Here is a 14401-nt window from a genome sequence, read left to right as displayed (position 1 = left end):
ACCTCTACAAGAAAAAGACAAATAATCCAATTAATAAATGGGCACAGGACATGAACAGACACTTCACCAAGGAGGAGATCCAGGCAGCCAACAAACATATGAAGAAATGTTCATGATCACTAGCCATTAGAGAGATGCAAATCTAAACAACAATGAGATAATCTCACACCAGCAATAACAGCAAAGATCAAAAAAGCAGAGGACAACAAATGCTGGTGAGGATGTGGAGAGACTGGGATACTCCTGGATTGCCTGGTGGGATTGCAAAATGGTCCAAACTCTCTGGAAAACAATATGGCGCTTCCTCAGAAGGTAGAAAATAGAAATTACCTTATTATCCAGAAATTTCTCTACTTGATATTAACCACAAGAAATACGAGCCATAACACGAGGAGATATATTCACATCAATGTTCATAGAAGCTCTATTTACAATAGCAAGAAGATGGAGACAGCCTAAGGGCCCATCAATGGAAGAATGGATAAAAAAAACTGTGGTACATACACACAATGGAATATTATGCTACCTTGAAACAAGGAAGCTGAAAGCTATCACATAACATGGATGAACCTTGAGGACATTATGTTGAGTGAAATTAGTCAGTCACAAAAGGAGAAATACTGCATAGGACCACTACTATAAAAGACTAAGAAAAAGAACCCATACTAAAAGGGGGGAGGGATTCTTTGCTGGTTACTGGGATGTGGGGGTTGGATGAGGGAAGGGAGTGGAAGATGGAACATAGGGTAGAGAAAAGACACAGGATAGTTTGGGTTCTGTGGAGAGGGCAATACACGAGAAGGAGGATGGGAATGGAATAACAAGGCTGAAGGGAGAACAGTTAGGTAGGTTTTTATGGGCTAAGTGGGACAGAGGTAAATAAAGATGTATGCACAACCTTGGAACAACAGGGTTCTGGGATATAGGGGTTGTTTTGGAAGGGGAAAAGAGGAGAAATAATGTTAAGATGCTTGGCTTTCTTTTGAATCTTTGTTTCCCTTGTATACCATTATAAAATAGACACTTGAGGGGGAAGAAAAAGAATAGCTAGAAATATCACCATAGAAAACTGGTAAGTCCATCTTCTTCCTATAATTGATTGGAATACCTAAAATGGGGCTACAACGTGCCCTGTGAAGGAGGCTTCCCGTGGAGCCTCTGCATTATGTAAGACCATAGGTGTAATCCTGAACCTCATTCTGAGGTGGGGAATTTCCACATTAAAGGACAAGCAGACTAGCCTGAGGGGCTAGAATAACATAAGCTACTTCTTGAAAGAAACACCAACAGGAAAAAAAAAAAATACAAAATAATAACAACAGTCTGACTGACTATTCCAAGAAGAGGCAAATTGCTTACCCAGGAGATATCAAGGCAAGCAGTTGGGTCCCTCAGGTAAACCCCCTACCAAGACTAAGACATGTGCTCTGACTGGTGACCACATTGGTTGCTGATATAGGGAAGTGAGGGAAAAACAGTAATGGAGCTGCGAGCTAAGTCCAACCACGTTCAATACATTCCTGTGAACCTGGGTAGAGACCTGGTTGACCAGCAGTTTGGCAAGACCTGGGGACTCTAGCCACAGATGACTAGAGTGGAGAGTGAAGCGTCCTACTAATAAGAAGAGAGGGCATATGCACAAGAACACCCACACTTGCAGATAATACCCACTTGACCTGGCTTCAATGGCTAGATGATCAGAACTCAACTTGAAGAAGAAAGAAGAGGAACAAAAGAGTAATCTGATACAATTTGATGAACTTGACCTAGACCTATGGATGCAGTAGCTCAAAAGAGGGAACAAATCTTAACAGTGAGGATCATTCCCAACTCCTCGATACACAGGGTAGACTGGGATGGGCAACTTGGACATTGGTCACCCAAAATGTGAAGGCTACAAAGGCAAGAAGTGACTGGCTTACAAGCTTTCAAGAGGGAGCCTAGATGCAGACGGTATGGAGGAAGGTAGAATCTCCACTGAATAGTATCCAATCTTTCTGTCCAATCTTTCTGTACGGGACTGATGAAAGGAGATTGGGATAGCACTCATGTAGTACAGTAGTAAATAATTACTATCAGGACAGACTGTGAATGTTGGAAACATAGAGTTAGACATTTTGTAGCAAAAGGAGTTGCCAGGGACCAGCCTCAACAATTTGTGAGAGCTCGGAGGGGGGTACGGAGTCGGTGAAACACACACACACACACACACACACACACACACACACACACACACAAAGTCGGTGGGTCGTGAGTCTTAGGCAGATGATGATGACTTATTTTTTACTTAGGCAGATGACTTCTCTTTACTCAAAAGTTTTTTGCTTCTTATATACTATTAGGATTTCTCTATAGTCACGTAGAATCAATTGCAATTTAACTAAGTATTACATTCTTTGTGTTCAACAAACATTCAGATTACAACAAAAAGGAAACATCAGAACACAACAAAAAGGAAACATCAGAACACTCCCTTGATTCTTATGTATCCTGTTCCTTTGCATCCCCTAATTATCCTGATAACATCGGGTTTATTTCCGTAACTCTTTTTGTTCTTCTCTAATCCTCCCAAGAAAGTCAAATCAACTTTTAAGCAAAGTTCTATATTTTAACTTGCATTTTCACTCTCATCTACCACTTCTTATAGCTTCATTAATCACAATCCGTAATCACAACAGTATTTATATAAAAGTACCTAAATTTTCATAGTCAAAAACAAAGCAGCAATTCCCCTATACTAATAATTTCCCCAAACCTCTAGTTAAATTTCTATCCACCTTCCTAGTGTTCCTACAGCTCTTGATTGGCTCTTTGCTATCTTCCGGTACCTCAGTGTCTCTTGCTCTACCCACTGAGCAGGATGTTGATTGTAAGATTGTTTCTTTCAGGTGCCTCAATGTCTACTAAGCAGGATGTAATATTCAGCTTGAAAAGCTTTTAGCTGATGTGGCTTTTCCTAATGGTGAGACTTATTGTTGATGTAAAAAGCAACTATTATAACTTTACATGATTAAATTTAGTGTGAGAGTGTGTAAATGTAATTTTAATTTTTACTATGATTATTTAAAAATTCTACTGAAAACTTCTATAATAAAATCAAGAAAAATAAAAAATAAACTATTCATAAAAGGAAAAAACAGAAACTGCAAGGCCATTGCATTAGGTTTCCCTTGGGGCTTTGCCAACCAAGGAGACACTCATTGTCACTTTGCTAAACAATGAGCTTTTCATGCTTAGGGTCTCTCTCCGTTCTGTTCCTGGATGGCATGGCTTCAGACAAGGAGGGGAGCGGTTGACTTTGCAGGCCTGGAGCAGAGGCCCCTGGGACCATCAAGGGAACAGAGTGGATTGCGAGACCCTACCCAGAGAAACAGTGACACCAGAGATAGAGGCAGAGATGATGACATGGAGAGATGGAGCAGCCGGGGACTCTAGACCCAGAGAGGGAGAGGGGCTGTGTGCTGACAACCAAGGGGCAGGCTTGCAGGGTATACTCTTTGTTTGGTTGATGATGCATGGAGGGGATGGTAACCATGGCAATGTAACGATATACGATAGGTTGAATGTAAAGCTAATGGTCTCACATGTAAACTATCACATAATTCACAATAAAACAGTAAAAAAAAAATGACATGTATCCTTTTGCAGTATCTGGAAACTTTCTAGTCCAGAAACCCAGGGATCTTTGTAGAGTAGCACTCTCAGTTTTGTTTTATTTGTTTGCTTCCAGTATGCTGAAATCTACATAAGAACATGAGGTTGTTGTTGTTAGGTGCCACTGAGTCAGTACCAACTCATAGTGACCTTATGCATAGCAAAACAAAACACTGCCCGATCCTGGGCCAACCTCACCACTGTTGCCACGCTTGAGTCCATTGATGCTGTCACTTGGCTAATCCATCTCATTGGGGGTCTTCCTCTTTTTCTCTGACACTCCACCTTACCAAACATGATATCCTTCTCCAGTGACTGGTCCCTATTGACAATATGTCCAAAGTATGAGAGATGAAGTTTGGCCTCCAAGGAGCACTCTGGTTACACTTCTTCCAAAATGGATCCATTGGTTCTTTTGGCATCCCATGGCACTTTCAATATTCTCCTTCAACACCATAACTCAAAAGCATCAGTTCTTCTATGGTCTTCCTTATTCACTGTCCAGCTTTCACAATATATGAGGTTATTGGAAATACCATGTCTTGGGTCAGGCATACCTTAGTCCTCAAGCTGACAGCTTTGCTCTTCAACACTTTTAAAAGATCTTGTGCAACAGATTTGCTTAATGCAATACATCCTTTGATTTCTTGACTGCTATTTCCTTGAGTGTTGATAGTTGATCCAAAAAGAATGAAGTTATTGACAACTTCAATCTTTTCTCCATTGATAAGAATGTTGTTTATTGGTCCAGTGGGAGAAATTTTGTTTTATTTACATTGAGATGTAATACATATCGAAGGCTGTGCTCTTTGATCTTCATCAGCAAATATTTTACGTCCTCTTCACTTTCAGCAAGCAAGGTTGTATCATCTGCAAGAACATGAGGTAAATACCACTAAAATCATGCCTGATTGTGAATCATAAGGGCCTAAAGGTAAGGTGTCTGACACTGATTTCTGTAACTCAGACATAGCCTGCTGTTACTCTCTGACCCCCATTCAAACATAATTGTCTTCTGAATGGTCTTTTGGATGGGAGCCAACAGTATTCACACATGTGGAATATGCATCCTCCAAGATCCAAATAGACCAACCAAATGCTTAGATTTGGGGATAGGTAGCAACAGTAACTTCTTCTTTATTGTCTGAAGAATGTCATTGATGTCTCCAGACTAATTTATTCCCAAGAGTTTTACTGCTTGGTCAGAGAACAGGATTCTTGCTGGATTTATTAACCAGCCTCTGTTTGTTTTGTAGGCAATTGTTTTCAAATCTGCTTTAGCAGATTCTTCTGTGTTTGATATTAGTATAATATCATCAATGTCATGTATCACTGTTGTTGAGATCTGCACTAAATCAAAGTCTTTTCTAACCATGCTATGACAATAAACTCATGGATTTAAATAACCCTGTGACAGCATGCTGAAAGTGAATTAGGATCATTCCCATGTGAATGTAAACTTTGACTCTTATTTGAGATTGGGATAGATAAAAAGGCATTTGTAAGATCAACTCTGGGTATCAGTCTCCTTTAGCCAGCTATATTTTCCATGCTGTTGATAACGTATCTGGAACAGCTGAAGACTTAGGTGGCATTACATACAGGATTGGTGAGTCAGAACCAACTTGACAACAGTTAACAACAAGTAGGGAAAGTTCATTTCCAGTTTCCTCGTCCCATTCTCGTATAACTTAGCTTTGTTTCTCGCATCTGTAAAACCCATGCAGGGAAGTTGTACCAACAATTTCAACATGGTTTCTCAGATTGTTGCTTTTATATGGCGACTCTTGGTGTGGGGCTGTAAGATCAACACTGGACTGCAAATCACAACTTAGCAGTTGAAACCCACCAGTTATTTCTTGGAAATCCTATACCGGGCCACTGTGAGTCAGAACTGACTCGACAGCACTTAATAACAAGAAGGTTATATGGGATGCACACTTAAGGGGGCTCCCTTAATTACCATATCTTCCTTGATCTATGTAAGGGACATACTCAAATTGGCAGGTCAGATGACAGACTATTGATTCACTCGGCAGCAGAAGCTGGTGCATCAGGTCAGATGATAGACTACAAGTACCAAAAGCAAAGATCAGATACAGGATTTAGAACAAGTTTGGGAACTTTGCAAACTGCACCTATATTAATTGATGAGTATCTCTACTAAGCAGTATCCCTTAGAGTATGACCAAGAGAATGAACATCAGGAAACTGAGATAGACACAACGACTGAATTCTTCACCAAACCTTTATAACTGGACAGATAGATGATAACCATAGTCTAATTTAAACTTTCTCTTGTAGAAACAACTTTGCCCAAAATAGAAATTACTTTTGCCCTTGTTTCCTGAGGAGACAAGTTTGAACATTTGGCATTTGCAGAATAATTTAAGTCACTCAGTCAGATCACAATATCCACTTGGAAACCTCTGTAAGATTGGTTCTCTTGTAAAGATTAGAGAGATGTTTAATTTTCTACTTTGCATTCACATCTCTTTTCAAAAGTCTCAATGTAACAGATCTAAATCATTCTTCCATTTTTCCAAATAGGAAATTTTCTTTGTAGGCATACAGATTACCTGTACAAATAAACCCCATATTCTTTCATTTATTTTTGCCCCAATTACTTTTGACAGTGTTCAACAATAAAAACACAAATCACAAATATATTTGTGCTGTTGACATGTAGCTCTTTCTTCTTTAACCAACACAATATTCTCCAATTTCATCGAACTAGCAAATGTGTCAGTATTTTCTCCTGATTCTTACACGAGTTTTTAACCATAATATTTTCCATCAGTTATCACCTATAATAAATCCTTTAATTCTGCCCACAATGCATCTTCCCTCACTCATTTTTTTTTTTATCCAATCTCACTTTCAGAGTTATCATCTGTGCATTTAGATATAATCTAAAGAATCAGCCTAAAGGGTGCTAGGTGTCTAAGGAAGAAAGGAATCAAGGGAAAAGCTAGCATCAAAATCATCTAGATATTTGATTACAGACTATATCATTAGAAATGATTGTAACAAGTCAAATTTCCTGCTAAGGGGAAAAATAGATCATTCATGATATCAGATTTTGTATGATGTGAACGTGGATGCAGATAACTCTTTGTCTACAACTTTGCTTATGTTATTGATTTAGGTTCCAAAAGTACAGTGAAAATAAAATTCAGAAGCTCTATATCCTTACTAAACACTAAAAGAAATTATACATAATTTATTTATAAAGAGTAAGTGTTCTATTGTTGTTGTTGTTAAGTGCTGTCCAGTTGGTTCTGGCTAATGGTGACCTTGTCTAAGGTTTCTGAGGAGTGGCTGATGGGTTTGAACCACCAACTTTGCAGTTCAAACTGGCCTGTGGCCCAGTGGGGGAGAAGTAAAGGGAGCACCTTGACTCTATAGTATTAAGTGCTGGACTGCTCCTCTCAGGGTCCATGGATTGAGCTCACTAACTGATCTGTGGAAGAAAGATGAGCTTATCTGGTCCCAAAAAGATTTACAATCTTGGAAACCATACACAAAGTCACTATGGATCTGAACTGACTTGACAGTACTTAACAACAACATGGAAAAGTTATGAAATCACACAAAGAAGCATTGCACCAGAAATAAGGAATCTTGAACAGGACATGGCATTTAAATTATGATGAAAAAACATGATGACTAATATAAATTTGAATGAGTATACAGAAAGCATCCCAAATTTGACTCTGCTCTAGAACCAAAAAACATCCAATTATGTCATTTATAAGTGTAGGATCAAATAAAATTTTCATAATTTCTTAATATAATTATTGCTGTTGTTAAGTGCTGTCGAGTTGATTCCAACTCGTAGCAACTGTGTATATTAAATACAACGTTTACATGGATTTTTAAAGGTCCTGTAGAAGGCATTTTTTACCTCTTTGTTTCTTAAGCTGTAGATGAAGGGGTTAAGCATAGGAATAACTAAAGTGTAAAACACAGAGGTAATTTTGTCTGTGCTAAAAGGGTGTGCAGATTCAGGCTGCACATACATAAACAGTAGAGATCCATAGAACACTACCACCACTGTCAGATGAGAGCCACATGTCGAGAAAGCTTTTTTCCTGCCCTCAGCAGAATTCATTCGAAATATGGTCATCAGAATCAGCAAATAGGACACCAGGACTATTAGGAGAGAGGACATCAAATTAAAAGATGCAAGTGATATGATCATCAGTTCTATTTGTCGAGCATTTGAGCAGAGCAAAGGTATTAAGGGAACATTATCACAAAAGAAGTCACTGACAACATTGGAACCACAGAAGGTTGATGTAAATATCCTACTGGTGAGTAACAGAGACTGAAAGGTACAAAAGAGATATGGAATGCCTATGAGCACATGGCAAAGTGTCTGGGACATGATAACATTATAGAGCAGAGGGTTACAGATGGCCACATAGCGGTCATAGCCCATGGCTGCCAGGATGTAGAGTTCAGTGATAATGAATAAAATGTAGAAAGCCATCTGTACAGCACATTCATAATAGGATATTGTGTTTTTATCCAGAGCAAAATTTACTAGCATCTTGGGATAAATAACAGTAGAATTACCAAGATCAATGAAAGCTAAATGTCTGATAAAAAAATACATAGGTGTATGTAAGCGGGCATCCACCTTGGTCAAGATGATCATGCCCAAGTTGCCCACAACTGTGATCATGTAGATGATGAGAAAGACTCCAAAAAGGGGGAGATGCAGTTCATGTCTCTTCGTTACTCCCATTAAAATAAATTCGGTTAGCACTGTTAGGTTCGTTTGGCCCATTTTGTCCAGTTATCTATACTGGGAAGAAACAGAGGGATTGATATTAGTTTTCATGTGGTATTTCCTAAACACATTATAATATTTGTAGTATAATGGAGACTTTTTTCATACTAGAAAATGGGAGGGGGGGGTTGCATCTGATTTTAAGCTAAAACAAATAGTCAAACATACACTACTTCCAAGTTGGAAGAACCATATGAGACCCATTATACACTGGTAAAACACAGGTTCAACAAGGCTTTTGGCATACACATTTATACTAAAAGGATATAGTTGTTAATATAGAGATGCTAGACTTTAGTTAATCTTCACAAAGCCATCAAAATTTTTTTAATACAGCTCAGGTCGCTTTGGGACTCCCATTAAAATGAACTCAGACAGCACTGTTAGAGTCTTTTGGCCCATTTAGTCTAGCAATCTCTTCTAGGAAGAAACAGAGGGATTAATATTAGCTTGTGTATGGTGTTATCTAAACAAATTATACTACGTGTAGACTGAATGGAGATTTTCTTCATGCTGGTGGTGGTGGTGGTGTGTCGTGGAGTTGGTCCCGACTCATAGCGATCCTGCATAGGGCTTCTGAGGCTGTAAATAATGTGGGAGCAGAAAGCCTCATTTTTTTTTTCTACAGAACCGCTGTCAATTTCAAACTGTTGACCTTGGAGTTAGCAGTCCGACTCGTAACCACTATGCTACCAGAGTTCCTTTATTCTTCTTACTATTGTTGTTGTTATGTGCCATGGAGTCAGTTCCAACTCATAGCCACATTGTACAGAGTTTCAAAGGCTCTAAATCTTTACTGGAGCAAAAAACCTCCTCTTTCTCCGGCGGAACAGCAGGTAGTTTCGAACTACTGACCTTGCAGCCCTATTCATAACCACTATGTTACCAGAGCATCTTTTCTTCATACTAGAGGACAGAAAAAAATCCCCACTATTTATTTTAAGCTAAAATAGATTGTAGAAGATGCCACTTGCCAAAACTGAAAATTGCATATGAAACGTACAAAGTTTGTAATAAAACAATATACACATATTCCTCACTTATAAACATGGCTAAGTTCCCCAAAACAAGCTATTGTGCAAAAATAGGAGTTATGTGAAAATGGAGGATGCCCACATCATATCACAAAATGGAGAATGAATGCATCCTTATATACCTGCCAGGTTACATCATTATTTAACTTCTAAATTAGACCACTATATAACTGCCAATCACTGGGAATCATGGCTCAGCCAACTTATCATATTACCTTAATCTCCACAGCCAGGAGTACTCTCATTTAGCACTTTGGCATTCATTAATGCTAGATGTATGCCTTTAATACACAAAATGTTTAGATAGTGGATTGTCCCTGTTATCATGAATGAGAAATGCCAATAAAGAGATACAGGCTGTCCCCAGGTAACAAATGCTCAACTTGACCTCTAAGCAGGACATTGAACTGCTTCTATCTTGGCCAACAAAGGGAAACAGGCATAAACCTGAATTTTTATTATTGAATGACTCATGATAGTAACTGGAATGGGAGAAACCATGAGTTGTAAACCTAGAATGAAGGACTAGGAAGAGTTGGAGTGTACCCCTCAGGAGTCTGATGCATAAGAGTAGATTATTGCCAGGACTTTGGAGAAACATATACATTCAAAGTGGTGGGACCAGCCAGTGTTTAGTGGGGCATTACCACATTTGAGCTTCCTCAGCCATAAATGACTAGGAAGAGCCATTTCAAAGCCTCGTTTTGAAATGACTGAACCAACCCTTAAACCGAAGGCTACTGCTATTGAGTCCAACTCGTAGCAACACTATAGCACAGAGTGTAACTGCCCCATAGCATTTCTGAGACTGTGTATCTATGAAGAAGCAGACTGTCTCATCTTTTTCTTGTGGAGTGGCTTAATGCACTTGGATTATCATTAAACTCCTCTTACATTCAGTGTCCTCTCAAGTGAAGCCTAGGGATCTGAAGAAAGATGTTTTAATTGTAATAGCAGGCAATACATTCAAGGACACAGATTACTGGAGAGGCATTTCAGAATTCAATGCACTGGCCAGGATTGGCTTGCATAACTTTCAGAAATATCTGGGTCCCAATCAAAATTCCCACCAACAAACTGAGTAATCTGCAATGCAGATCCATTTGCAACAGGTGTCTATTAGGATGATTTTTATTTTCTGGCTGGTAAAAATATTCAGGAGACTGGCAACATTTTAGAGATCTGTTATTTTGGGGTTACTGATTTTGCCAATCTGATCCAAGAGATTGAGTGCAGGTCATTAATAGAGATTGGTAAGTCATCTTCACCCCATATTCCTAGATAAAATTGTCTGCTCTTTCTACCTGGAGTTCCAGTCTCACTCCAGGTCTATCTATTCTACCACAATATAAGATTGAGAAACTATCTCATTTGAAATTTTTATCTGCAATTTGAACATCACTGAACTTGAAATCATGGGATTTTTACTGTGGAATAGGTGATGTACTGCAGTGAGCAAAGACAATCAGAACTTTGAAGTCTTTGTTGTTTTTCTAAGGAATATGCTAGTGTGTATTGAGTCCATGTCTTATTTTATTGTTAGTTACAACTCTTTCTGAAAATGTCAGCATTATTTTATTTTTCCTACTCATCTTCTCTGAAAGAGAATATCTATAATTTAGCTGACTCTCTTAATGAATACATTTGAAATACCTCCATTTTCTGGTAACCATTCAAGAGGACAGGAGACAAACATATGCAGATATAGTGATATCAGGTAGAATTTATTTTGAGTTCAGGGAATTAGCCATAATTCTGTAACTTAAAAGCACATAATGTATATGTCAGCCTACTCAATCAGTTTGCAATAATCCTTGTGAAAAAGTAGACCTATTTGTAAGCAATCTACTAAGGAGACTATGAATTAACCAAAGAAAAATAGTAACCACACAAAAAAAGAAAGAAAAGGGAAAAAAAAAAAACTGCCAACAACTACGTTTTTGCATTGGAAATGCTGATCATAAAACAGTTGCTATTTCATCACAAATTGCACAATTCATACTTAGAATATACAGTTAAGTAAACATTTGTAAGAAAATAACATTTGTTAACAGTTAAAGATAGCATTTTCTGTTGTTAAGAGCTGTCGTGTTGATTCTAACTCATATGACCCTGTGTAGGGCTTCTGAGGAGGGGCTGGTGATCTTGAACCCCTGATTTTGTGGTTCAAACCCACCTTACAGTCCAGTGCATTAAACCAAAGTGCCACACTAGAACTCCAAATATTGCACCAGAAATACTTACATTAAATATCATTTTTGTCTGAAAGTAAATGTGACTTGGTGTCTTGTTATCTGCTTGATTCTCTTCTGTGTGAAGTGCATTTTTCAGATGTAAGAAACCTCTCTTTACTTGAAGCATCCACATATCAGTAGTCGCTCATACAAGTTAGATAGAAATCGGGAACATGTTTGATTAATAGAATTGGAATCTTGAAAACAACTACAGATAAGTGAACTTCCGTTCACAAAGGAGATTATGTTTGTGGTTAACTAAAAGATCTTAGCTGTGAGTAACCATAAGAGTGCCTACAGTCAAAATCCAGAGGTCATCGGAAATAACCAAGATCCAGTGATAATAATAATAATAATAATAATAATAATAATAATAATAATAATAAAGAGCAATTCTTACCTGGTCAGTTTTCATGAAGAAGTGAAAATTTTCCAATTTATAGTTCCTTTCTCTTTGATTAGAAGAATTTATGGGTGTCCCCTTCCTCTCTTATATTCCCTGAGGAACAAGTGTGTGGCTCATTTATTGTATCAAAATCTCCAGAGAGTTTAAGAAATTGTCTTGTTTTCCTACTAATTATTCAAGACACATAACATAATCCCATGTGAGAAAAGTTAAGGTGAAATCTAAGTCAAAGTAACATACATGATTCATACAGTTCTGTAGAAATTTATTCAATGATTGAAAATAGGAAACAAAGAGATACACGTGCCATCCCAGTAAAGGTGGAACATTTACAAAGTCATGATGGTAAGACATGGCATAATTTTCATTATGTAATTTTGTTTTTACTTTATCATCCAAAGAAACTGTGTACCAGACAATGTGCTATAAATACATTCAGTCCATTCATGTGAAATGGATGTCAAACCAACTCATTGCAGTGGAGTCAATTCTGACTCATGACAATGTCCTGGGTTATAATATAAAACTGCTGTCTTTGCATGCACAGACTGCCATTCCTTTGTTCTGTAGCCCAACTGGTTGAACTTGAATCACCAACCTTTAGGTTAGTAGTTGAATACAAACTATTAGGATGTCCTAAAGACCATGAGATAGGTATTCCCATGATGACTGAATAGATTTTGTCTCATAGCGATTCTAGAACAGAGTAGAGATTCCCTGTAGGGCCTCCAAGACTGGAAACTTGATGGGAAAAAAGTGGCCACCTATTGCTCCATCACAGTAGCTCATGGGGTCAAACCTGTAGACCTTTTGTTAGCAGTCAAGTCTTTAACCACTGTGCCACAAGAGCTCCTCTGAGATAGGTACTGTTGTTGTGGTTATGTGCCATGGAGTTGGTTCTGACTCATAGCTATCCTGTACAGGGTTTCCAAAGCTATATATATCTTTACAGAAGCAGAAAGCCTTATCTTTCTCCCACAGAACAGTTGGTAGTTTCAAACTGCTGTCCCTGAGGTTCGCAGCCCGATTTGTAACCACTATGCTACCAGAGCTCCTTGAGATAGATACAACTAGCCCCATACTCAGAGTGTGCCTAGCTCAGTTACACTATGTATTTTGCCTGAAGTAAGACAATCAATAAATAACTTTGTTTTGCTGTTATTAAGTGCCATTAAGTCATTTCCAACTCATAGTGCCCTTGTACAGGGTTTCAGAGGAGTAATTGGTGAATTTGAACCACTGACCTTGCAGTTCAAATTGACCTTGATGTCCAGTGCATTATACCATAGCTCCACACCAGCACTCTGATAAATAATTAGAGCTTTTGAATAAATCATACATTCCAGGACCACATCACTAAATGACACACACACACACAAAGAGGAGGCTTCAAATGTAAGTGGATTCCACCAGTATCAATCCAATCAGTAAATCTGGCCTTCTTTTAATTGGCGGAACTCTAGAGACTATGTCCCTTAACCCCTTCAGGTCTGGAAATGAATCCACCTCTATGGCACAATTTTTAGTCAAACAATAGACAATCAGTAAGGAGAACAATAAATTTTGGAAGGTACACTTACCTTAGAATAATCAACAATTTGAGATCAAAAGGGCAGACTTTTCCCAAGGACAAAGTTCAGAAGGGTTAGGGAAAAAAATAGAAATGGAGACAGGAAATACAGGAGGAAATCGGATATGAGATGCTTATTGGTGGGGATTGCAGTTAATAAGATAAAACAAAACGTGGATGAATTGTTCAATGGAAAACTGATCTGCTCTGTAACCCTTCGGCCAAATCAAAATAAAAATAAATTTAAAAGTTTATTGAAAAATTCAATTATATTTTAATATCACATTTTATGAAGGTTTTAAGCCCATCATAAATCTCTCTACATACATATATCATATATCTAAGGAGCTCTGGTAGCGTAATGGTTACGAGTCAGGCTGCTAACCTCAAGGTCAGCAGTTTGAAACTACCAGTGGTTCTGTGGGGAAAGATGAAGCTTTCTGCTCCCGTAAAGATTTACAGCCTTGGAAATCCTATATAGATAAGATCTCTACAGATGGGAATCTACTCAACAGCACTTAACAACAACAACAACAACCAATGATTTGTTCATTTAAAATACCTTCTTTAGACAGCATAAGAGATGACTACAAACATGGACTTCATCAGATGGAATATATGGAAATCAGATTGACTACAACTGCAGAAAGAGACGATGGAAAAGCTAAATATCATCAGTCAAAACAAGGCCAGAGACAGACTGTG

The 14401-nt window shown here is 38.1% G+C and overlaps 1 protein-coding gene across 1 annotated transcript; it reads right to left on the bottom strand.

Annotated features, from left to right (window-relative positions):
* Window positions 1-7507: 7507 nt before the first annotated feature.
* LOC102834298 (olfactory receptor 8K5-like) lies at window positions 7508-8449 on the bottom strand. Its single transcript, XM_006877796.1, has one exon. It carries the CDS (start codon window positions 8447-8449, stop codon window positions 7508-7510), a length of 942 nt encoding a protein of 313 aa, XP_006877858.1.
* Window positions 8450-14401: the final 5952 nt, after the last annotated feature.

This window comes from Chrysochloris asiatica, unplaced genomic scaffold (assembly GCF_000296735.1).
Source record: "Chrysochloris asiatica unplaced genomic scaffold, ChrAsi1.0 scaffold00599, whole genome shotgun sequence".
NCBI classification, from domain to species: domain Eukaryota; kingdom Metazoa; phylum Chordata; class Mammalia; order Afrosoricida; family Chrysochloridae; genus Chrysochloris; species Chrysochloris asiatica.
Note: the sequence above shows the minus strand (reverse complement) of the source record. Positions and strands in the feature narration are given on the sequence as shown.